The sequence below is a fragment of the Cardiocondyla obscurior genome, linkage group LG01 (assembly GCF_019399895.1).
Source record: "Cardiocondyla obscurior isolate alpha-2009 linkage group LG01, Cobs3.1, whole genome shotgun sequence".
Taxonomy (NCBI): domain Eukaryota; kingdom Metazoa; phylum Arthropoda; class Insecta; order Hymenoptera; family Formicidae; genus Cardiocondyla; species Cardiocondyla obscurior.
The window spans coordinates 3,696,056-3,721,095 of record NC_091864.1 but is presented as its reverse complement, the minus strand read 5'-3'; the positions used below and the strand labels follow the sequence as shown (position 1 = coordinate 3,721,095).

At 33.8% G+C, this 25,040-nt stretch overlaps 7 protein-coding genes across 16 annotated transcripts in view; 2 read left to right on the top strand and 5 right to left on the bottom strand.

Moving 5' to 3' along the window:
* The window catches only part of LOC139110229 (tachykinin-like peptides receptor 99D), a 35,719-nt gene extending 33,164 nt beyond the window's left edge, over positions 1-2,555 (top strand). For 2 of the 4 annotated variants that reach the window (XM_070669940.1, XM_070669875.1), the window contains one exon: positions 625-2,136. In XM_070669940.1, coding sequence (XP_070526041.1) covers positions 625-976 — 352 coding nt within the window. In that variant the 3' untranslated portion in view covers positions 977-2,136. Of the gene's footprint in view, positions 1-624 lie in introns of all 4 variants that reach the window. The other 2 variants (XM_070670018.1, XM_070670107.1) reach the window with 2 other exon arrangements.
* A 1,440-nt stretch (positions 2,556-3,995) lies between these two features.
* LOC139110988 (peptide deformylase, mitochondrial) lies at positions 3,996-6,403 on the bottom strand. Its single transcript, XM_070671029.1, has 4 exons — positions 6,006-6,403; positions 4,544-4,921; positions 4,282-4,468; positions 3,996-4,135 (listed from the first exon to the last, which is right to left on the bottom strand). The coding sequence occupies exons 1-3, from the start codon at positions 6,237-6,239 to the stop codon at positions 4,349-4,351; spliced, it is 732 nt and encodes a 243-aa protein (XP_070527130.1). The 5' UTR covers positions 6,240-6,403; the 3' UTR covers positions 3,996-4,135; positions 4,282-4,348.
* Positions 6,404-6,744: 341 nt separating this feature from the next.
* Positions 6,745-11,372, bottom strand: LOC139109583 (cytochrome P450 4C1-like). 4 transcript variants are annotated; one of them, XM_070668791.1, is made up of 12 exons: positions 9,845-9,969; positions 9,679-9,735; positions 9,230-9,410; positions 9,009-9,118; positions 8,837-8,927; positions 8,464-8,658; positions 8,320-8,386; positions 8,054-8,180; positions 7,884-7,965; positions 7,697-7,809; positions 7,275-7,512; positions 6,745-7,104 (listed from the first exon to the last, which is right to left on the bottom strand). In XM_070668791.1, the coding sequence occupies exons 2-12, from the start codon at positions 9,697-9,699 to the stop codon at positions 6,764-6,766; spliced, it is 1,566 nt and encodes a 521-aa protein (XP_070524892.1). In that variant the 5' UTR covers positions 9,700-9,735; positions 9,845-9,969; the 3' UTR covers positions 6,745-6,763. The 4 variants fall into 4 exon arrangements, with proteins under 4 accessions (XP_070524892.1, XP_070525041.1, XP_070525124.1 ...); XM_070668940.1 differs by lacking the exons at positions 9,679-9,735; positions 9,845-9,969 and adding an exon at positions 11,151-11,372; XM_070669023.1 differs by lacking the exon at positions 9,679-9,735.
* A 924-nt stretch (positions 11,373-12,296) lies between these two features.
* LOC139110008 (cytochrome P450 4C1-like) lies at positions 12,297-15,876 on the bottom strand. Its single transcript, XM_070669537.1, has 11 exons — positions 15,615-15,876; positions 15,192-15,372; positions 14,941-15,047; positions 14,699-14,789; positions 14,228-14,422; positions 14,048-14,114; positions 13,840-13,966; positions 13,676-13,757; positions 13,474-13,586; positions 13,130-13,367; positions 12,297-12,986 (listed from the first exon to the last, which is right to left on the bottom strand). The coding sequence occupies exons 2-11, from the start codon at positions 15,361-15,363 to the stop codon at positions 12,646-12,648; spliced, it is 1,533 nt and encodes a 510-aa protein (XP_070525638.1). The 5' UTR covers positions 15,364-15,372; positions 15,615-15,876; the 3' UTR covers positions 12,297-12,645.
* Positions 15,877-16,200: 324 nt separating this feature from the next.
* LOC139109844 (cytochrome P450 4C1-like) lies at positions 16,201-20,831 on the bottom strand. Of its 3 annotated transcripts, none has more exons than XM_070669267.1 (11): positions 20,693-20,831; positions 19,028-19,208; positions 18,769-18,878; positions 18,563-18,653; positions 18,229-18,423; positions 17,975-18,041; positions 17,722-17,848; positions 17,553-17,640; positions 17,362-17,474; positions 16,940-17,177; positions 16,201-16,748 (listed from the first exon to the last, which is right to left on the bottom strand). In XM_070669267.1, exons 2-11 carry the CDS (start codon positions 19,197-19,199, stop codon positions 16,408-16,410), a joined length of 1,542 nt encoding a protein of 513 aa, XP_070525368.1. In that variant the 5' UTR covers positions 19,200-19,208; positions 20,693-20,831; the 3' UTR covers positions 16,201-16,407. The 3 variants fall into 3 exon arrangements, with proteins under 3 accessions (XP_070525368.1, XP_070525447.1, XP_070525515.1); XM_070669346.1 differs by having other exon boundaries at positions 20,665-20,789; XM_070669414.1 differs by lacking the exon at positions 20,693-20,831 and adding an exon at positions 19,285-20,186.
* LOC139108373 (girdin) lies at positions 20,503-22,135 on the top strand. The gene is made up of 4 exons (XM_070666598.1): positions 20,503-20,518; positions 20,681-20,970; positions 21,215-21,550; positions 21,668-22,135. Exons 1-4 carry the CDS (start codon positions 20,503-20,505, stop codon positions 22,133-22,135), a joined length of 1,110 nt encoding a protein of 369 aa, XP_070522699.1.
* Positions 21,614-24,982, bottom strand: LOC139110737 (aldo-keto reductase 1B-like). 2 transcript variants are annotated; one of them, XR_011547043.1, is made up of 7 exons: positions 24,804-24,981; positions 23,256-23,735; positions 22,932-23,138; positions 22,636-22,784; positions 22,325-22,375; positions 21,874-21,920; positions 21,614-21,803 (listed from the first exon to the last, which is right to left on the bottom strand). XR_011547043.1 is itself a non-coding variant. In XM_070670815.1 (6 exons), exons 1-5 carry the CDS (start codon positions 24,876-24,878, stop codon positions 22,333-22,335), a joined length of 954 nt encoding a protein of 317 aa, XP_070526916.1. In that variant the 5' UTR covers positions 24,879-24,982; the 3' UTR covers positions 21,614-21,920; positions 22,325-22,332. The 2 variants fall into 2 exon arrangements, 1 of the variants encoding a protein (XP_070526916.1); XM_070670815.1 differs by having other exon boundaries at positions 21,614-21,920; positions 24,804-24,982.
* Between the last annotated feature and the right edge of the window lie 58 nt (positions 24,983-25,040).

Genomic DNA, 25,040 nt, shown 5'->3' with positions numbered 1-25,040 from the left:
CTTATAACGCGCCTTTCTTAAAAGGTCTTCCCCCTTTCTTTGTGTCATGAAATAAATATGAGCCGTATATGAGAAAATTTTGCCGATTCACGGCCGCTATTTTTCAATTCTTTTCTCAACACCAAGTACTGAAATGAATATATACGTGACACTTATGTGAATTGTGTTTTCCAGTTGAATGACAGCGAGTTATTTCTCTTGGGAAAATCGGGCTTATTTGATAACGTGCATGATTTAAGATTTTAGATTGTTCTATCTTCAAACATCGTAGGAAAATAAAAAAAAAAGAGAGAAAAAGGATAAAAACGAGACTTTGTGATCTATGATGTGGAAAATAAAAGTATTAAACTGAAATCACGTTAGATGCTTCTTGAAGTAGATAATCTTAATTCGTTGTAACCGATACTTTTATCCTCAAAATACTTTACGACAATGTTTCACGTTTTTTTTTTTGTCTCTCCTTTCTTTTACTCGCGTTCTAAGTAACAAAAAAAGAAATAAAAATAATTGTCTGAAAAATGAAGTCTGAAAATGGTTGGGATAACGAGGTCTAACGATAAGGATTAATAACGTTCGTTCTCTCATAATATCCGATCGATGTCCAGCGTGTTTTATGCGTCGCAGATTCCGCCGTGGCTTCGCCCAGTTCTTTTTCTGGTGTCCGTGGGTGCGGGTGACGGCGGAGCCGTCTCTATCGCGTTCGGAAGCCGTGACGTCCAGATACAGCTGCACCGGTAGCCCGGAGATGCACACCAGAATCTCGCGGAATGGTATGTGCACCCTCACGGAGCACTCTGGCACCACCGGCTCCACAACCCCTACGAGCGAGTCAGAGTCTCATCTCGAGGACACAGCTGAGGGGGAGGCGCGAACGTCATCCTTAGCTTTGCGCCACTTGGCCGGCTTGGTCCCCGACGTCCTCGCCGATGTCGATCGCGGCGACGTTGACGCAACTAGGAATTGCACCTGGCTCTAATTACCGCGATATTCCGCGCGCAAAGCTTTACGTCTTACCGATGCACCCGAGTAACACGCTTCGTTTGGCTGATCGAAATATCACCTCGCGTTTCTTCATCCATTCGCGACAACGCGTTAAATTATATTTATAGATCCAGCACGAAGAGTAAAACACGTTGCGTAAAGTCGTCGTTTGATAAAAATTGTTTGCGCATATATACATATCATATATATATATATTTTTTTTATATGTATATATCCCGAAGATTTGACGCGAGGTGAGAATACATTTAGCGTTAAATGTGTAGTGCAGATGCGAGCCATTCGCTTCACACCCCGTGGTTTCGTATCGATCACAATACGGTAGCCCAGGCGGGAAGTAATAAACGTGAAACGAACGCGGAAAATAAACTATGATTGCATGTTTGTTGTTGGTTAACTCGGGAGAAATACTCTCCGCAAGATCAAGAATTAAACCTTTGATTTTGAAATCTGAAGGTGAACGAATTCTCTTTATAACGAGCACGAAACCTCGAGATTTCCATATTGATTCACCGCCGAAAGGATTAATTCTTGATAATGAATTAATGCTGAAAACATTTTGCATAATTTTAGCACGTTGTTTTCCACAGTATTTTAATTAAATAGACATTTGGTTATTCCATTATTATTACACATACGTATATATATATATTATTAATATTATCCTATCCGAATATATTCTCATAAATGTTTATCAAATTAATTTTCCGCTCTCTTAAGTTTCAGTTTATACCTACATTTTTGCCGCTTTGTTTGCATAACGTTTTTTTCCACGTGTTGACCGCACGCAATAAAAAGGTTTATGACGTTCACTCTTATGGATCTTGGTTTGATTTTCGATACGTGGCTACGAATTTGATGTCTCGCACGAATATCATCCAATCGTTTACGCATACGGTTAAATTCAACGGCACGGAACGACGCTGTTAATCACCGTAGTATAATTGGATATAGCACGATACGTAGCAATCGATGTATCGATGCAAACAAGCCCTATTTCTAATTCGATAGGCACGGTGCGAATACCGCTGCACCTGCAATCAGTGAGAAGCGGAAACGACCGGCTGTTGGCTCACCATCGCAATCACGGCCAAAAGTGCAGGACCTCGCAGGCCAGAGGACACGTGTCTTGACAGGAGGAGGATAATTCTCAGCAGCAACGAGTGCACACCTGGATATAAAAATATCTAGCCCTACCTTTTAAAGCCGGGGCTTTTTGCCGACCAACTGGCACGGCAATCGGCTCAAACGCCCCCGCATTTGCATCAACCTAGGAAGGAGCGATTCCCTCCAGCTGTCAACCTAGTCCTCGTACAATAGGCCAAAGGCGCAATCGCTACGTTTCGAGAAACTTTAATCGAGTTTTCTCCCTCTAGTCAGGCGCCACGTTAATCGTGAAGAGATATCTGTGTTACTAAATTATATGTAATGTTATTTAAAAGAGTAATTATGTGGATACAACTGTCGCTGAATCTATCAGCGTTATCGTTTATAGTCATCAAAAAGAAAAAGAAATGAAATTAACGGACCAAAGTGTTGTATGTACTACAGCATCTTCTACGTAATATTAGTACGCGGTGTTTTTCAAAAAGTGAACGGATCAAAATTCACAATTAATTGATGTTAGAAAAGAAATGTTTAAACCTAAGAATTAATGATTTGTGATGCATAACTGCGTCGTCGCATTAATTGTCGTGTTCCTATCGTATGTAATAATTCTTCCAAAGAGACAACTGAGGAATTCAAGACTAAGATTCTTGTTTAGAGATAAGGTACTTCTTCAATCAACAAGCTTGAAAATTAAATGATAAAAATTCACATATATATTTTACGCTAAGTGAAATAAAAAAAAAATCTAAAATTTCATGTATGTATATGTATTATACATATATGCATAGTTATATAATTTTTTGTTAATAAATATAAGATTGTAAATTATGTGAATATATTAAACGCGCACTAGATGTGGTTGTGAACACACAAATAATCTACAATAAGTCTAAACTTGTTGCTAAATCATTTTTCTTTTTCTTTTTTCTTTATTCGCAAACATTTAATCGCTTTATTTTCTCATACGGGAAGCAATCGATGTCGTAAAAGTCTTAGCTGTTTAACTAATTTAAAGATCAAAGTTATATTTTGATATAAAAATATTACAATACTTTGCTTGTCCAACACCGTTCATATTTTAAAGTTCGTTTTGGCATGCTTTTTTTGATATAGCTACATCTTACATATTTATTCGGTCTGAACAGAAGATAAGCGAGACGATATTAATACATATACTCAAAATGTATGTAATATCTTTTATAACTCACGTTCCTTTTAGACTTTCAAATGTCGGAGCAAGATATACTCTGGGAAAACAAACGCTTTTTAAGATACGATTTAGGTGTACAAAATACACATCATGTAACTCTAATCAAAGTACATAATTAGGGAACTACTTAAAACCACGGTTATTTCTGATTAGAAAAACAGCTGACGCAACTGAAAAAGAGAACGTACCAGAAAATACACTCCATCTCTTTGAATGGTCCAAAGCGGCTTTGTATATTAATTACACGAAATAATAAACAAGAATACCACCGATACCAAGAATTTTTCATACCACAACAGTTGTGATATTTATAACTCGCTTTTTGTACGAGCCGTTCTAGCTATTGGAATCTCTATCTAAATAAAAGCTCGTTTTAAATGAAAATAAGCGAGCGCAAAAAAAACTTTATTTGAAAATTTCCTCAATAATGTAAACCTCAATGCAATCAAAGAGAACATTTTGCAATTTTAAATACTATTCACATATTTTTTTAATATTTGAAATCATTCAGAAAAAAAAGAAACAATTATTTTTTATTATCTGGAAACTCGAGCAAAGCATATAAAAGAAATCGTAGCTATACATAAATAAACTTTAATATATGTACATATATTTGTTATCATATCAAAGACCACTGAGAAGCGTAAGTAACGTGATAGAATTTAAGGTAATTGAATATTGAATGAGGCTGCGCTAGGATAGCAAACTGAATGTAACGCAAAGAAAACGAGACTCGAGAAAATTACGCGGAAAACAATTCGTACGACTGGAAACCTTATTCTCTTCGTTCATTCGATACCACATAGTTCCGCGTACCTGTAATTGTATATCAAATAATCAACTATAATTGTATTCTGGAAAATGCATAAATAAAAGCCTATTTTTTATGTACCTTCCAAGTCAATGTCTGACAAAGGATCGTCTACAAAGAATGAGTAAAAGTTGAGACACAAACGACTCACCTATATTCTTCAAGTAATTCTTATCGTCGACGTTACGTTACGTTCCAATAGATGTACATCTATCTCCTCACTTCTTCCAGTAACTCGGCCAATAACTCAAATGCACTTTCCCATTGTTCTTGTTAATTTTGTACCAGGCCGCGCAGTGAAACGTTTTCAAGTCCATTTTGTCTAGATACAGCCTCCCCTGAAAAAGAAAAAAATTCGTGCAAAGAATTAGCTGGGGAATTCGCTCCGCTTTATTAATTTATTTAACTCTTACTTGTAAGTGATCGTATTCGTGTTGAACTATTCTGGCGGCCCATCCGCGTGCCTTCCACGTAAACTGTTTACCGGTGACATTCAATGCGGTAATATCGACTTCATAAGCCCTCGGGACAGCAGCGGTGAATCCTCGAACGCTTTCACATCCCTCGTAAAAAGTAATAGGTGTATGGTCCACGACTTTTAATTCGGGATTAATAAAAACCGTCGTTGGAACGAGGCTGATTTCTTGAGCTTTTATGACGGACTGTTCGACACCTTTCATGTGATTTTCCGTGCATTCGACAACGAATATTTGCCACGGAAGTCCAATTTGAGGTCCAGATAAACCGAACGAATTATACGTCCGCATAACGTTTGTCAAATGTTTGACTACCTAAAAAACATGCTCGGTTAAAAATTCTGCTTTGGGAAAAGACGCCTCGAGCTCGGTGAGCGCCTAGAAAAGAAACATGAACAGACGAGTTCGGCGCGAGAAGGACAGCGACAATCGGACCTATTGCTGTCTCACTCTTTTTACGCGGTTGTCTCGCTTCCTCTAAGGCCGAAATCTCTAACGGCCATTTTAGTTTAATTGCGGAGCTTCGAGGGTGAGGACGTGTTGTCGATCGCTCCGCAATTTCGCGTATTTTCGACCGCGAATAGCATAGTCTCGCATACGAATAAATGTCGACGTTATCGACTCGGAAACGAACTATTATTTTTTGTACTCGCGTGTCATTCTACTCGTCGTATTGTACCTCGAAAAAGTGCTTCGAAAAGAAAAGGTTATGTCGCTGGCGAAGCGCGCGAAGCGTCCGACGTGAAGGTCATCGCGACCGGCATTTGCAACCCGCTTCACGCGCCATCTCCTTCGACGGTATTCAGAGGGTTCCGCCAACTGCCATTGTCCGAGCGCGAGTTCCGTACCTTGCCCGGCTTCTTCGACACGTCGGAAATAAACTGAGCAAAACCACGAATATCGAGAGTGTATTTATACAACGGACAATCGTCGCGCTTCTTAACTTTAATAAAAAAAATCGCCGCAAAAATCGACCGTCATTCTGTCGATCGTTCGTCTCTCGAGCGAGTGTTAATGAACAGTGGTAGTGATGGTAAAAAGACAAAAAACAATGTAATTAGTGACAAGTGATTTGAAGTCCTACAAGATGTCAGGGATAATCTGGAATACTGCCACGAAAGACAGGAAGGAAGGAAGGAAGGAAGGAAGGAAGGAAGGACGGACAGACAGAAGGACGGAAAATAACCTAACCCAACCGAAAGATACAAGGTAAGAAAAATTTAATATAATCAACTAATGTCCGAATATAATAACGCGAATTGGGATTTTCTAAAAAACAGCGCATAAGTTCTTTTAGTGTTACTTAAAAACTTATACCTATAACAGTTTTAACAATTGCAATAACTTGCAACTAACGTTACAATCTGTGTGGATAATTCGCACAGAAATTCATTAGTACCTTTTGAAACTCTGCCGTTTTTATAACTTCCGGGTTTACTTTAATGGCACGACCGCGTAAGACAGGATCTCCAACTTGACAGACGTGCGAATACGGTATCTGTGTTTTGGAATTCGTGCCTAGGAATTGCTGGAGCGTTTCCTTAATTTTTTGAATGCTTATAAATCGTGCACTACTTATTCTAACGACGACAGCACGCGAGACAGTGTTCCCGAAATAATGCGCTCGAAACATCGTATCTGCGTGCTCGAATGGCACTTGCACGTACGATATTTTTTTTAATCTCGGAATTGAGGTTATCTACCACTTGCCACTGACGCCACTAACATTACCGCTCGCACGTTTCTCAGCCTGACGATTACGAACGCAGCGCCGGAAATTATCGACTTACCTTCTGATACAGAGAGATAACAACTTACCAGATAACGTCGCGATGAAAGCAATTTCGCGCCATTCATCGACTTATTATATTACTATTAAATTAAATTCGTTGAATTTTTACGATCAAATAAGATTTTGGAAAAACAGAAATGATCAAAAAGCATAAGATGCTGCTCGACATTTATGTCTGCTTTAGTTAGCTTGAATATTTGATCTACAAGATAAATCATATATTATTATATTGATCCATAACGTCATGTTACAATTGTAAAAATATGATTGCACTAATATGTACTATTAACTTCAGTTTTGATAATGCTTGACAATTAAAATGTCTAAGTTTTGTTATGGATAAAAATTGTATTAAAAAAACCTGTTTAATTTTTTGGAATTAAATACATGAGCACACTCTCGGATGGACGTAGAATGACAGAGCCACCGTATTTAATTGTGTCAAACGTTTTCACGCTTTTCACTCTCCATTTTCTTAAAATAGCACTTAATACGATTTTTTCTTCGAGCTGAGCAAATCTCTGACCTATACAGTTTCTCGGTCCAGCGCTAAACGGCACATAAGCATAAGGGTTTCTAAGTTTTGAGTTCTCGGGTAGAAAGCGATCTGGATCGAACTTCAATGGATCCGGCCAAACCTCCGGGTTTTGATGTGCTAACTGAATTGCGATTGTGACAAGAGCGCCTTTCGGAAGTGTATAATTGTCTAGAATCAAATTAATAAATTAATACAAGCTGAACGAATTTAATAATTAATAAAACGGCACGTTAACTATCTTTACGTTGAAAAAAAAAAATTTGTCAGGTTTAAATTCACATATTAGCAAACTTAAATTTCTTAAGAATTTGTTAGGTATCAAGCAAAATCGCGTTTACCTAGTTTTACTTCTTCTGTCAACTGTCTCATGATTAGAGGTACACTTGGAAATAAACGGAGAGTCTCTTTTATGACTCTGTCGAGATATTTCAATTGCGGAAGGTCTTTCACAGTGATTGGCGCATCCGAATTTCCGAAAACCTCCTCGAGCTCTTCGTGAACTTTTTCCTGATGCTCGGGATTATTTCCCAAAAGAAAGAGCGCCCAAGTTATTGCAACCGCAGTTGTGTCGTGTCCCTATTATCATTTGCATAATATTTTTAGCTATACTAACACAGAGATATGATCCCGAGCTTAACGAAAAGAAATTTATTATCAAGAAACTGTCAGAAATATTTTTATTTTTAATTTAATTAATTATTAATTAAAAATTAAAAATAAAATTTAATTAATTAAATTAAAAGTTAATTGGACAGATTACCTCGAACATAAATGTGTCGACTTGGGCTCTCACTTCATCATCAGTTAACGGAGTGTCAGCTTTCTCATTCTGATCTAATAACAGATCCAAAAACGCTGTCCTCTTTTGCCTACCTAATATTACAAATTTTCTGAAGTAAGCAATTTGTATTATTTGTGATACAAAGTTATAATTTTTAAAGTCGTACCTATGTCGTTATCGTCGTCCTTACTTTCGACTTCTGTGTTAGTTCTTTGCAATTGTCGTTCTATCTTTCTTTTATTAATCACCTAAAATTTGTTGTTTTATTGTTAAACTATTTAGTTCCTTAAATGAAGCATTAGCTTACGATAATTCGAGATGAACGTACGTACGTACTTCTTTAGTAAATCCATGTAATTTATCAATCGTCGCTTTAAACTTCTTTCCCGAAGGCATTAAATAATATAACGCATCAATCCAATACCATGGTCGGATCAATCGGGTCATTATTAACGTCGTGGCTCTAAAAATACAATAGATTTTCATTTATATAATAAACCACATACGTAATTATTTATTAAGATTTACTATTAATTTTTAATATTGAAAAAGCTATTAATGACTTTATCAATAGCACAAATATAAGAATGTTGAAAACTAACGTATGTACTGTTGAAGTATACTGCGTTCCGGTTTCTTGAGCATGTGTATTCACTCCCATTGCCGTTTCTGAAAAATAATAATTGATATCTCTAATGATTAACAATTAATGTCTATATTAATAAAATATATGGTATGTACATTACCGCAGATAATGTCCAGAGCAACGTTAATGATAAAAGGGAAAATATCAATGGGCTTCCCTGCGTTCATTTTTATTTCTCTTTCAAGACACTTTGTTAAAATCTCTGCCTTTTCATATTGAACCACAGCAAACTGTTCCAATATACTAAAATGAAACGTTGGCCCAATAAGTTTTCTATCATGAAACCATTGTTGTCCTAAAAAAAATTAGCATTAAATGATAACACTAGAGATGTCAAAAATTAGAAAAAAAAATGGAAACAACTATAACAAAGTAAATTAAGAATTATTGAAACATTCCAAATAAGCTTATATATAATAAAATTTTAACTGCACAAAAAGAAAAAGAAGTTTAGTAATTTTATTGTGCTTTACCAGTAGAAGTTAAAAGACCGTTGCCTAACCAAGGTCTCAATAAATCGTAAACGCTTCCCTTTGATATATTTACGCTGCTGGGTAAAATGCGCTGTAAATATATATAAAAAAAAGTTATATAATTTAATTAATATTTAAAGACTAAATTTAATGTAGACATTTTGTTATTTACCTCAAAATATTCTGGCTTAAATATGTTAATAAAAGCGCTGGTTCCAAGCCATTGTATAAATATTCCTTCTTTGTTGTTCTCCATACACTTCATAAACCATTTCATGCGTTCTGGCAATCAAAGAATTATTAATTACTATAGTCTTGAGCACTTCGTTATTATAATAATAAATTAAAATATCAACGGGACGGTAATAGAATTTTAAGCCTAATACTGTTTACCGTAATTTGACATATGCATCACTTGAAATACCACGCCAACAAAAGGAAGTCCTGGAGTTTCAGGAATATTTTTAAGTTGCTGTCGAAGAACATAGTACCGGTACAATCTCGGCAGAATTGCGAAAATTCCAATAATGCCAAAAGCGTATAGTATTAAAGAAATAAAATCCATTTTAGTAATCTGCAAACATTTAAAGTATTTTTAATTTAATTACGGCAATTTAGAACGACACTTAAGCGTTGGAATTTTTTTTTTTTTTTACATATGAAAAATTTCTTTTTACTTTTTTTTTTTCAATTATTTCAAACAAAAACTTTAACGTTGATATATTAAGTCGTGAAATGAGTAAAAAAAAAAAATATATATATAAAGAAATTAGGATAGCATTGTCATGTAATAGTTAATTAAAATTAATAATACAGAAAATACAAGCTTGCTTTGTGCATACGGTTTTTAAAGTTGATAACATGCAGCTGCGCAGAAACGTATCAATTTTATTATCACTCTGAAAATATTATCGACACCTTTGACACACCATTTTTATCACGTCGTCCATTTCACGTTTATCGCAAATTACATATTTAATAATTTATCGTATATTATTCCAATCGTACCTTGTTGACAACACTACTGTGCCGTTAAAGTCTCCTAACTCACTTTCACTATCCGGATTTCACATTCAACCGTGCGGGAATGTGGAATCCAAGTCAATCTCGAGCTTCCACCTTGCAACGTGAATCTGGACCGATAATATTCACGCGGCGATTAGATAACGTCTCTGAACCTGTAGACTGTAACGTGCCACTTTAAAGCTGCTTACTTTGTCTGCCAGTTATGAGAAGTGTCTCCGTCACCAATGTGCTTTTATAAATCTCGAGATAAAACAAATGTAATTACATGCATTCAATAATGCAAGGAACGCGCATGCTTAAAATAGCACAAATGTTCATAAGTTGCATGAAAGGTCGTTCTTTCCCGTAAACATGTAACGGTGTAATTTCTATTTTTGTGTCACGAGAGACACAATATACGTGTATGCAGTTTCATGTTTTAATTATCTTTATCATAATCGTTCGCATTACACATAATTGTTAATAGTTTCCTGCTTGTTGGTTCTTACGTAAACATTTCAGCCTTTCTTATTCTATTCTTACTTGTATCATTTTTTTTTTTTATACGTAATTTTATGCATCGTGTAAATTATAGTTGGGAATTAATTTACAAAAACTAATATGCGAATGATCAAACGAGCATTAATGAGGTAAATATCAGTCATCTTAACTTCTCTTAAGACAAGAAGCTATTTAATTTAATTTATTACAATGCCGCGATCGTTGCAAAGTAGAAAGAGCTCCGAATAGGTGTTTAAAAAAAAGAAAAAAAAATATATCTCCACGAACGAAATGTCGAGGATTATATAAAGGCTCAAGCTAGTCCGTATTGCGTCAGAAAAGTAAGTTCCATATAAACGTGATCCAGCGTTTGATATAATAAATCAATTATCATCGTGCCATCGTGGCTCGATGATGTTGCATTTCATCGGCGGTAAAGTGATCGGCGTTGTCGATGGTAGGCACGTCGGTAGAAACTCCCCAGGCCACAAATGAAGAGCATCCGCGAATATTAATCCGATTAGAACTCCGCGTAAGAACGGCGCGATCACACTCGTAAGCCGACCTCTGTTGGTCTTTCGCGGCCAGACAAACACGAGCCGAGACTCGTCTGCAACACAGAATAATACTTTCTCGCCGAAGTAACCTTTGATCTTCTTTATCACTTTTGCATATTGCACATTTGCATTACACAAAGTGACTGAGCAAAATTATGACGAGCACTTTTTATTTGAAATTAACTCTGGCGAGTCATTCTTGACTAAGCTATGAATTAATATATTTGTAATTGCGCGAGGCATCACCCGACCTGCATTTTGGCGAACGATCGACGAGGTTACGCCACGTGGACGGACACCCGATGGCGCGCTAAAAACTCCATCGTCGAATCGAACTGTCCTCTTCCGGTAGCTGAACACGCGGCTTCGACTTCGCAGCTCGCGATACGCAAATTTATCCTCCCAATTTATATAAACTGACCCGGTGAACGTACTCCCAGTGCTCTCCCGGTGAGAAGCGCTCGTTACGGTTGTCCACGAAAAATCGTCGTCGTCATCGTCATCTCCGTTTCGTCGCGCAGTCGCCTTCTCCAGTTTGCTAAGCAAGCATTAATTTTCTAAAGACCCTCGTTCGTCCTATAATACGCTCGAGAAAAGACACGCGGCGTGTGCTAAATTGTTGGTTAACAAACATTTAAAACTCTGCAGCCAAATTAATTGTGAAATATACACGTTGAGTAAAGGAGTAATTAAAATGTCATTTATAACTACATGGACACGTTACGTAAAGTGGTTACGCATTCGTTCATTAATTGGAAAGATCTTGAGCCATTTGATAGAGCCTCGTACTCTTGAACGAGTCGAGAAACAACATTGTGGTTTGTTTCGTCGCACTTGACGTGCTTCAGAGTTTAAATGTCTCCAATAATCTTTTTGTTCTCGCCTCTCGTTATAATCAATTTATATCATTCTGCTTGTTTGTCCGAATAAACCACCGTGACAATTAACCGCGAAATGTAAATTTGTGTAAAGGCTCGAGAGACATTTGTCGAGAGCGCAAACGTGTCGAAATTTTCATTTGTTTTGCGATTCTCCCTTTTCAACGTCTCGTCAGAAAAATTAACTTGCAGAAAATGAGAAAGAAAGGAAAATTAATGATCTAATATTTAAATACACTTATCTATACTTTTCCTTAAAAAAATTTTTTTTTTTTTTTTAACGTGACTGTCTTTCAACATTATCGTTGTTTTTTAAACATGTATGTTAAAATATTGATCACGTATACATATTCAATAAAATGTATATAAAATACACATATTTATAATACAGATTAAGAAAAATATTCAAAATGTTATAATATTTATACATTCCGACCCGGTATGTAACATTATAGAAATGTTGTGACGTTTATGAATACTTCATTAATATTTTAATTATAACGTTATGTTAAAAATAAATTGAAAATGTATCTAGGTCATGTATTTCAACATTGTAAATTAGTTTTCTTTTTTTTACAAACGTTTTTTCGTAATGCACATGAGCATGTTACAAACAACATTACTGGTTATCATTATTATTTTACAAAACAATAGAGTAACTGTGAAAAAGTTACCGGAACAGGCCGTGAAATATTTATACATTACCGGAAAATGTAACATTTCAAGTAAAATATTACTGCAACATTATAAAAATATCACACGCCGTGCGTGAGTTTAGAAAGACATTCAAAGTTTATAATTTAAATTATATTATAAAAACCATTTGCTAGAGAATTTATTTATTATTATTATTAATTTTTCTTTTTTTTTATTTCTTTGGCGTGAAATGTATGAGTACTTTCTCGGTTGGTCGCAGAATGATAGAGCAACCGTATTTAATTGTGTCAAGCGTTTTCACGCTTTTCACCCTCCACTTTCTTAGAATAGCACACAATATGATTTTCGCTTCGAGTATAGCGAACTTCTGACCTATACAGTTTCTTGGTCCAGCGCTAAACGGAATATAAGCATAAGGGTTTCTAAGTTTTGAGTTTTCGGGAAGAAAGCGATCTGGATCGAACTTCATTGGATCCGGCCAAATTTTTGGATTCCGTTGCATTAACAATATTGAACATAATATCGCGGTATCTTTTGGAATTATACAATTACCTGTAATAAAAAAAATTAATTAATATAGATTACGTTTATTATTTTTTTTTATACGTCTAAAAGTATTTTTCGTAAAACAACTTGATTAATATTTTTTTTTTTCTTTTCTTTTCTTTTACGTGCAAGGAAAATTGATCTCTTACCTAATTTTACATCTTCCGATAATTTCCTGGATACTATAGGTACACTTGGAAACATTCGGAGAGTTTCTTTGAAAACTCTTTCGAGATACTTTAATTCCGAAATCTCTTTTATGCTAGCTGGCGACTCCGAATCCCCAAAAACTTCCTTCAGCTCTTCGTGAACTTTCTCCTGATACTCGGGATTATTTCCCAAAAGAAAGAGCGTCCAGGTTATCCCAATCGAAGTTGTATCGTGCCCCTATTATCGTTCGCATAATGTTTTACGTACACTAATACAGGCGTGCTACCGAATTAATAAATTAATTTTGTTAAAAACGTCTCGAAACATTTTTAAGGCACTTTACCGCAAACATGACTGTGTCGACTTGTGCTCTCAACTCCTCGTCTGTCAGAGGGGTGTCGTCTTTCATATTCTGATCTAATAACAGATCCAGAAATGCTTTCCTCTTCGGTTTATCTGGCAAAACAAATTTTCTTAAAAGAATATTTAAATGCTAACGAAAATATTTGTAATAAATCATGTGGAATTATAATTTATAATCACACCTGGGCTGAAATCATTATCTTCGTTTTCAAATTGCGCGTGGTCGCGTTGCAAATGTCGTTCAGCCTTTTTTTTCCTTATCACCTAGAATTTATTATTCTTACGCTAAATATAACTTTTTCTTAAATTAGTAAAACGATAAATACATAAGTTTTCTGAAACATACTTTCTGTGTGAATGCATGCAATGTCTCAACAGCTGATTTGAATTTCTTTCCTTCGGGCAATAAATAATACAGCCAATCATACGTATACCATGGCTTGTAGAATCGTTTCAGTACTAAATGAGAGGTTCTAAAATAGCATAAAAGTTATGTATAATTATTACAATTATTACTACTAATTAAAAAACATTTTTTTTTTTTTATAACTGACTCGTTAAGTTTTTCAGAATATTGCATTACGGAATCCTGAGCATGTATATTCACCCCCATTGCCGTTTCTGTAAATTAATAATTGATTTTATTAATAATTTTCTTGCCACATGATTCACAATGCTAAAATTAAATACATATCCATTGCTCGTCGATTACGATTAAATATTTAATACATTACCACAAATAATAGCCAGAGTAGTATTAGTTATAAAAGGCAAAGTGTCAACAGGCTTTCCTATATTTTTTGCTAGCTCCTTTTCGAGATTCTTTGTTAGAATTTCTGCTTGTTCAGATTGAATCACAGCAAATTTATTTAATATACTAAAGTGGAACGCTGGGGTGATGAGTTTTCGATCGTGGAACCACTTTTTGCCTAAAAAGTAGCATTGAAATGTATATGTATTTTTTTTTTTTTTTTATGTGTCAGCTTCGGATATTAGCAAAATAAAATTAATAATTTAACAAAACGTTACATAATTTTCTTGTAAGCAAACGCATGAATAATCAACTTGCGAATTAGGAAAGGACGTATGTAAATAGATGATAATTACAGAATACACATATTCAAGCCCATTAAATAAAATGCAATTTGTTTTCAATAAGATTTTAAATGCATAAAAAGGGATATATGATTTTAATGCACATTTACCTGTAGAAGTCAAAAGCCCGTTGCCCAACCAAGGTCTTACTAGATTATAACTATCACCCTTTGTAATATTTACAGTGCTAGAAAAGATAACCTGTAGAAAAAAAAAAATGTAATTAAATATTATTTAAAGAAATAATACGTCGTATATCTTGTGACGTAAAATGTACAGCACATTAAATATTCGATATTTATACGATGCATTAGCTATCGCGATATTTTATCAAACTGATTTGTTTGCTCACCTCAAAGTATTCTGGTTTAAACACATGAACTAGAGGCAGGGTTCCAACCCATTGTACACATAATCCGTTAAATTGTTTTAAAAGCCTTAGATGTAATCTCAAGCGTTCTAGCAATTAAAGAAATGTTAATTATTATAATAATTTATTGGCATACAAGTTTAAATAGTAAATATTTTATTTTTTGGGGTGGGTGAATACATAAATGGTTAAATAATAATAATAATGAAGATTTATACATAAAGATTTAGTACCTTCGATCGACATCCTCAATATCTGCAACATGGAACCGATAAAGAGATAACCTGAGATTTGAGGAATATTTTTCAACTTTTGTCGAAGAACAAAATAATTGTATACTATTGAAAGAATTACGAAAATCACGAGAATGCAAGGAGTCCATAAAATAAGAAGTATAAAGCTCATTTTTGCAAGCTGTAAAATAATTTAAATCACGTATGTAAAATTATACACAATCATTAATTTTTTTTTTTTTTTTCAAAATTTACAAAATTAAAAAATATATTTTTTATCAAATTTATAATGTAATAAAGGAATGAATTGCGTTGCAAGTATCACACACACTTATGCAAATGTATTATTTTAGTAAAATTAATTTATAGCAATGCAGCCTTATAAATTCGCGCTATAAATTTTAATTTGATTTGCTTACTTACGTGGTTATTACGACGAGCAATGATGTATATTAAATGTCGATACAGGCAATTGAATACCGCATATATAAATCCATTAATAGCAAAAAAAAAAAAAGTTATAGGTTCTATTGCTTCTTTCTTGAATTTTATATTCCACCGTGCAATGAGAATGCGAAAATTGCGTGTCCTTTACTTCGTGATGTTTGATTTTATATTAATAAGCATGGATGCGACAATTGAACAGTCCGAACTAAACAATGTACCTCATGCGAATTCTTTAATTCTTTTGGTGGTCTTGAAAAACAGCACATAGAGTGTGCTTTTATAAACAATAAAACAAAACGAAGGCAACCATTTGCATTTAACGATACGATAACGTTCATGCTTAACATATTATATGTATACAAATTACTTTTTAACGCATTTTTTGCTTGAGACATAGTGTAATTTTGAATTCCGTCGTGTCATGAAATATAATGTGTAAATTTTATTTTTCTAACGCACGTAATTTTATTTCTTCGATTACTTTATCTTAATCACTTAATCATTTTTATCGCATTTATTAGCAACAATTTCCTGCTAAATCTATTACGCTAATCACTTCACGTTTCTTCTCTTTTTTTTTCTTTTATTTTTTATTTTTTTTTAAACCCAATTTCCATAATTTATACATTTATTTTTATTTATTATACATCGATTAATTTGTGAGATGTTCAAATTAATTCGAATGTTATAGACTTTGTCATTTACAAAACACAGATTTTGTGAGCTAAAAATTTGACTAATTAATAATAACGCGTTACTTAAAAACCATTTATTGTTTTGGAGTAAAATGTAGGAACACTTCCTCCTGTGGTCGCAGAATGATAGTGTAACCGTATTTAATTGTGTCAAACGTTTTCACGCTTTTCACTCTCCATTTTCTTAAAATAGCACTTAATACGATTTTTTCTTCGAGCTGAGCAAATTTCTGGCCTATACAGTTTCTCGGTCCAGCGCTAAACGGAACATAAGCATAAGGGTTTCTAAGTTTTGAGTTTTCGGGAAGAAAGCGATCTGGATCGAACTTTATTGGATCTGGCCAAACCTTCGGATTTCGATGCACTAATAAAATTGGCAACGCTACCGAAATACCTTTTGGCAGTGTATGGTCACCTAAAGTAAAAAAAAGAAATTAATTAATATAAATTGTTTTTATCTATAAAACGTTACGTCAAGTTAATAATCGATATATTGCCAAAGGAAATTATTTCATCACATTCTTATTTAACCATTTTATTAATTAAATTTATAAATGATATTATCATCTGTTTTGAAAGGGTTTACTTGGACGTTGTGTCTCCTACCTAATTTTACATCTTCCGTCAACAGTCTTGTGATTACAGGTACACTTGGGAATAAACGGAGAGTCTCTTTTATGACTCTGTCGAGATATTTCAATTGCGGAAGGTCTTTCACAGTGATTGGCGCATCCGAATTTCCGAAAACCTCCTCGAGCTCTTCGTGAACTTTTTCCTGATGCTCGGGATTACTTCCCAAAAGAAAGAGCGCCCAAGTTATTGCAACCGCAGTTGTGTCGTGTCCCTATTATCATTTGCATAATATTTTTAGCTATACTAACACAGAGATATGTTCCCGAGCTTAACGAAAAGAAATTTATTATCAAGAAACTGTCAGAAATATTTTTATTTTTAATGTAATTAATTATTAATTAAAAATTAAAAATAAAATTTAATTAATTAAATTAAAAGTTAATTGGACAGATTACCTCGAACATAAATGTGTCGACTTGGGCTCTCACTTCATCGTCAGTTAAAGGAGTGTCAGTTTTTGCATTCTCTTCTAACAACAGATCCAAGAATGCTTTTTTTTTCTTCTCACCTAATACAGTAAATTTTTTTTAGACAACAAATATATAATGTACGACGTATAGTTTCAATTTATGATCATACAAATTACCTATGTTAAAATCATCTTCTTTATTCCCCAGTTCTATATTTTGCGAGCTGCTTTGAAACTGTTGTTCAGCTTTTCTCTTGTTTATTACCTATAATTTATCGTGTTTAAAGCAAAAATCGTAGAGGGCATATTAATTTTTTAAATAGGAAATCATTAATATTGCTATTACCTTTTTCGTAAATCCGTGTAACATATCAATCGCTGCTTTAAATTCTTTTCCTGCGGGCAACGAATAGTACACGGAATCTAACATGTACCACGGTCGAACCATTCGATCAATTATTGACCTAGAAGCTCTGGAAGCGTAATTAAAATTTAATATACGTATATAATTCACTTACATCATTGGGGATTAAAAATTACTGTAAAATTTTAACATAGCTGCTTCATTAATAATTAATATGAGACTTTCAGAAACTGACATATGTACTGCTGAAGTGTACTTTGTTACGGATTCTTGAGCATGTATATTCACTCCCATTGCTGTTTCTGCAAAATGACAATTGATAATAAATATTAATAATTTATTTATCACATTATTATAAATGTAAGGTGATAAAAAATATAATTTTCAGATTTACCAAAACTGATATTAATAAATAAGAAAAGAAACAACGTTAAATATATGACAAAAGTTCGCGTACGAGAATCATTTAATTATATTTATTTTAGTTACCGCAAATAATGTCGAGAGCAGCGTTGACCAAAAAAGGAAAAACGTTAACAGCTTTTTTAGTATCTTTTGTTATCTCCTTTTCGAGACACTTTGTTAGAATTTCTGCTTGTTCAGATAGAATAACAGCAAATTGATCTAATATACTAAAATGAAACGTTGGCCCGATGAGTCTTCTATCGTGGAACCATTGTTTACCTGCAAAATAGCAGTAATTAATTTATGCATTGTGAATAAGCTTTCATTTATTTTTAAGTATGCCTTTATTTTTAATTGACATCGTTTTTTGAGTAAAAGTTTTTTGTATATCGTTAATGCTTTATTACGCTTTTTTTACCTGTAGAAGTTAAAAGTCCGTTGCCCAACCAAGGTTTCAGCAGATCATAGGGTATTCCTTTCGTGATGTTCACAGTGCTAGGAAAGATATGCTGTAATGCATTTGCAAAAATTATAATCTAATGACGTTCCAAAACTATACGCGTAATATACTATAATGATACATAAATTATTTTACGTGAAGCAAATTAATTTTATTACAAATACCTCTAAATATTCTGGCTTAAATGTGGAAACAACAGGCTCGATTCCAATCCATTCTACGTATATCCCTCCTGGATATTTCTTCGGAAACGTTAAATACCAAGTTAAGCGTTCTAGCAGTTTGAGAATTATTAATTATTATTGCTTTATGATTTATTAGACATATTGATTTTACTCTTGCACAAATTTAAATATAAATTTATCTTATTTTAATTTAATATAAATATGAAAAAATTTTAGTTTTATTTGCAAAGTTATTTACCATAGTCCGACATAGACATAATTCTAAAAATTACACCAATAAATGGATATCCACCGGTGTGAGGAATATTTTTAATTTTCTGTCGAATAACGTACTGCCTTCGCACTATTGGCAAAATTGCGAATAGTATAACAACACAGATAGTATACGGTAACAGAAAGAAGATATCCATTGTTCTGATCTGCAATTATTTTAAATAAACGAATAAATGAATACGTTATTAAGTTTGATAGAATAAAATTGTATTATTCACGCACCAAAAGAAGCAGAACTGGCAATAATTATATCATCACAACCTTAGCTCTATGTATAATATACTATCTGCGACCATATATATGAAAGCGATATGTTTATTGCGATAAATTTGATAATACTATCACAAAAATACATTTCATAGATAAGTAATATGTCAATAAGTAAGAAAGATCGCAAAGAAAAATTCCTATCAGTAAAAACTGCCAAAATCTCTTCCACTTATTTCAATGTAACGTTTGTTTATTAATAAACGGAATACTAGATCTATTGTAGTACAAATTAAATAACTTACGTATGACTAAAAAATTCGAGCTTATTTATTTTTAGTATTTTGGAAAAGTGACGCGTTTGAAACATGTTTTATAAATGATAAGATAGAATGCGAGCCAACTATTTGTATTCAACAATGCTGCGATAACACGCTTATGTGAAATACCGTGTGCGAACTACATTAAAAGCTGTTTCTTTTTTTCTTTTTTTTTTCCTGGAATATATGGAAATTTTAATTTAATCAAGAGACTAAAGAGACACGAAATGTCTTTCGCTCGTAAGTGTAAACACAATGACCAAACTAAATTAAACCCATTAATAAAAACTTTCAAGTTTATACTGACCTGCGATAGTTTATCTCATTAAACTTGGACTTGCGACGTATGTCAAAAATGTATACTAAAAATTTTGATAACCGGTTGACTTTTGTCGCTGTCTAGTTTGGCTTTTATTAGTACCTCGAATAATTTTTTCTTTATTACAGTGAAATATTACCTCGAAATTTGGTTGGAGACGGCGGCGTCGCGGTTTGGGATTTCTCGAAAATTAAAAAGAAGTCTAAAGCTGCCGCGCGGCGCGAAAAAAAGAAAAAGAAAACCTTACGCGGCAAATTTCAATCTCGTTTTACTTCAGCTTAGTAGTTTAAATTGATATTTGAACATACCAATATTTTCTTTTGTTTCCCATACGCGGTGAATGTATAGAAATCGATCTAAGTTTTATTTTAAAATTTTTGACAGCATTTATCACTAGTCACCGTACTGATATTGTCGACAAAAGCTGCGCATATCGTCTACTTCGAAACGCCGTTCTCCAACGAGAACATTCTCGTTTCTATTTTTTTTTTTTTGGCATTTTAATTAAAAAATTTCAAGTAAAAAACAACTCGTGAGGACCGTTCGTGTAACCTCCTTCATATTCATATACATATTTTTATCAAATTTATCAAAATGTCGACTAAGACCGGTGAGTAAACTCGCGCATTTCACTTTCCATCTTCCATCCACTAGACGGTTAAGAAAGAATAACCAAGATTTTATTTAACGCTCGAGGATTAAGCTTAATTAGTTTTACGTTTAATTAATAATATTGAATTGAAATTAAAACGCAACTTTTTCTCTGCGATAGCTCTTGACTCACCGTTGGAGGATGTCGCGACCGAAATTGAGGAACGTCGTTGTGGTTTGATCGGCCGTCATCAAGAGCTCAGGAATAAAGTTGTTACGATGGAACGTTCTATCCCCGCTCTCATGGCATATAACATGTGGATGACAGAACGAGATTGTCGCGGTAGGCCTTATGATAAAGTACGAGAGATCGTAAACAAGTTCTTGCCACAGCCGGACTCAGCAGACAGACTTCTTGCCCAGCTAAAAAACACGGTCGAAGGCCTTCATCAGGAAACGACACAGTTGCATGTACGGCACGATTGACATTCGACGATAAGAATTCGGGTAAATCTTGCCAGTGTGCTTTTTTTCACGCGAACATTAATACATATATCGTGATTTAAATGCATTTTCATGATTTATGTTAAAAGTTCATGCCACATTTATTTTTTTTTGCAAAATAACTTGCACAGTTATAATAGAATTGTAATAGAATCTAAAAATATTGCTTTTAAGCGTTTTGTTTAACTCAATCAACTTTCTATTGATATAGGACAAAATCATAGACGCAGATGTAAAACTGGAGGAGACTAGCATGGAACTGGAATCCTTAGAGTTAGCTAATCAAGAGATGGAAGAAAAATTGGCAGGGTTACGTAAGGAGGTTCAGAAATATAATACACCCAGCCTGCATTCCATCCACTCCGAAGATTTAATATGCCTGAAAAGAATCCATCAGCTTGCCGAGGAGGAATTAAAACTAAAAAATTATATCAGAGAGCTAGAAAGTAAGGAACTTATGTACAGACGACAAATGAACAAGTTATTATCCTGCAAGGAATTTCAACGTGATGGCGTAAAAATAACGGAACGCGCACAGGAATTGAGGGTAATTGGTAAAAAGTTATTCGATCCTTTAAATTATAGATATAAATAAATAAAATTACAAAAGTAAGAACCGTAATTAAAAAAATAGATATTAATTCTCTGTATAATCCCAATTTAGGAGACCTGCTGCCCATGTACAACATCGACGACATTAAATGATTATAAGAAGACATCTAAGAACCCGTTTAAACCTTGTGAAAAGTTGTATCCACCACGTTCATGTTGCATCCCACTCGATTGCGAGTCACGTGCAGCTACAAGTAAATCGTGTAAATGCAATAAATTATCAGATGTTAAGCGGTCGCCTAAAGAATTTGTACAAACCTCGATGCCGTGCGAGCCTAGGAAAACTTGCAACGAGTGTACGATTCCTGCATGCAAACAAATTAATATTCGCGAATATAATTATGAAAAAAAATTCAAGAACGAATTGTTAGTTACACAGCGTAGCTGCAGTATTAAATCATTAAACAAAGTTCAATCAGCGTCACTTGAGAAGCTACATTCAGATTCAAAAATAGATGACAGCAGCGATGAGGAATTTTGCGAGTGTTGCACTTGCGGATGCGAAACCGATGATAGTTAATTGTAATACCATAAATAATGTTCAATTATCTATTAATCTATTAATCAGCAAAAATCCCTGCCTTTAATATATTTTTAGGTAAAATAGAAATCCCTTATTTTAACATATATTTACAAATTGTGATGTAATTAACTCTTATACCAAAAAATTCACAAAAAATGCACACAAGTATATCATAGTTTTACTTACGCATTTAATTAAAATGGAACATTGAACGGATAGTAACGATTGTCTTTTGCCCTAAAAATTAAAAGAAATATTAATATGTTTCAAATTGATACAAATGTTCAATAAATTTAATAAAATACCAAACAGTTGGCCCATATCCTCAACTCAGTTTTATCGATAAATGTGCATACTTATATATAAATCATGTAATATGATAAAATCTCAAAAAATAAATCAACGTGATTATCGATACAAATGAGCTAAGAATGCGGATCATTATCATTAAATTATTTTAATTTTGATATAATAATTAATCTGTAATAAATTTATACCAATCAAATGGGCAGACTCTTTGGTTACAATCCAAGCTGTCAATATAAGCAATGTCTTCAGGTGAAAGTTTAAAATCGAACACATCTATGTTTTGAGCCAGTCGGGATTTGCTAGCTGACTTGGGAATTACTATATGTCCACGTTCTATCTGCAAATAATTATTAAAACTCAAAAAAAATGTTATGAGTTATTTTATAGATAATATAAAAATGTTACAAATATAATACATTGATAGAATATATATCTTAACAAATTTAATTAATAAAAAATATATTCAGGCACATTAAAAACATACCTGATACCGAATAAGTATTTGTGCAGGTGATTTATTGTACTTTTGTCCAAGTTTACTTAAGTTTTTATCCTCCAATACTACTGGATCATTTGGTTTGCCCCATGGTCTTTTTGGTGATCCAAGTGGGCTATACGCTGTGATAAGAATTTCTCTTTCCTTGCAAAAGTCCGACAGTTTTTTCTGTGTTAAATACGGATGGCATTCAACCTAAAGGAACATAAAAAAAGTTTCTTTAAATAATATATAATATTAAAAATTATTTATAAATTACCATTAATAATAATAAACGTTCGCATTTAACAATTACTGTCATTCTTAATTTACCTGATTTGTAACAGGTTTAACTGTTGCATTCTCGAGCAATCTGGAAAGCTGCTCGGAATTAAAATTACTGACACCGATATTCTTCGTTAAACCTTTAGACAACACGTTTTCCATTGCCTTCCAAGTATCTAGATAATCCTCGTCTGTTATTATGACTTTCCCATCAGCTGATGTAGGGAAAATCTCTTTGCCCTCCTTGAATCCAAAGGGCCAGTGAATTAAATAAAGATCTATATAATCCAAATTAAAATCAGCTAACGTTTGTTTAATAGCTGGCTCGACCAGAGCGGGTCTGTGGAAGGTATTCCACAACTTGCTGGTGATAAATAGGTCTTCCCTCTTCACGACCCCTTCGGCTATCTTTGCATGGATAGCTGTACCAATTTCTTTCTCGTTACCATAAACGTGAGCGCAATCGAAATGTCTGTAGCCGACATCAATGGCATCTTTAATTGTTTGCGTAATCGTTCCTGATTCAGGCTAAAACAAAATCAATTTAAAATTAAATTTAAAACGATAGAATAAATGACAAAAGCTTATTTAAATAAATAATAAACTTAATTTTTTTTAATTTTACCTTTAAAAAATCAATTTTTATTTAACAACGATTTAAAATAATTTTTTTTTTTATTTTATCTTATTCAAGTACACCTATACAGTTTTAATTTTTGTTTTTTTTTAAATTTGTAAATGGTTTTTACATATTTTACATTCTTATCACGTAACCAAGATAACATATCTAATGTATATGTATTGTCTTGTAAAGCAAAAATAACTTAACTCGTTTAGTATTTTATAAAATTTATAAATATAACCTCCAATATTAATACAATACGATTATTATTATAAAAACTTTCACAGTACAGTAAACAGTTTTAAAGATTTCATGATAACCTTATCACATTCTTATCTCTCGAGATCCAACGTTATATAATGATAATTCAAATCTAATCACAGATCACAAAACATATACTTTCGTGGATTTTCTATAGTGTCATCGTACTTCATATACGGTATACGTATGCGTACGAGCAGAGAGCCCAGCTCAGAATCGCAGCTTCCACGCGTATAGATACAGAGACTCGTCCGTGTGAAGCCAACGCTTCGGCTGCCGTCGGATAGAAGAAAAGGCCAAGACTATACACTGTCTTTCCTATTCTTTCGCGGCGTCGCCGGCAGTTATCGCAGATCTGCGAAAACATCTTCGACAGCCGAAACGCTGGCTTCACACGGACGAGACCCTATATCTGTATGCGTGAAAGCCGCGATTCCGAGTTGGGCTCTCTGCGCAGCGTTTTACGCAACCATATGTTTCTCCTTTGACAACAAATAATTTCAATCATTGCAATAATAAGGAAAACTATGTTGAGATACAGAAACGAATTGCAGCTGATGCGAATAATTAACAAAGTAAAATTAAATACGCATATTATTTACGAGTTTCGCGAAATACGAAATTACTAATTAAATTATATATCGTACATGCATCAAGATGAAACGTACATGTCATATGTAGATCAAACGGATTAATAAAACGAGAGAACTTACCTTCCATGTGCCCAAGCCGAAGATCGGTACCTCGTAGCCGTTGTAGAACTTTAGATTCGGTACGTTTGCTGTCATTTTGTCGACGTCGATAGGTATAGAAAAGCCGACGAAACGAAATACTGTCAAGAGAACGAACGCGATACCTTGTTAGCCTGGTAACTGAAATCACCTTTGTCTCGTTATTTCCCACTAAGTGCTCTTTTCCTGCTGTAATCTTGAATGGAAGGGGAATTACGT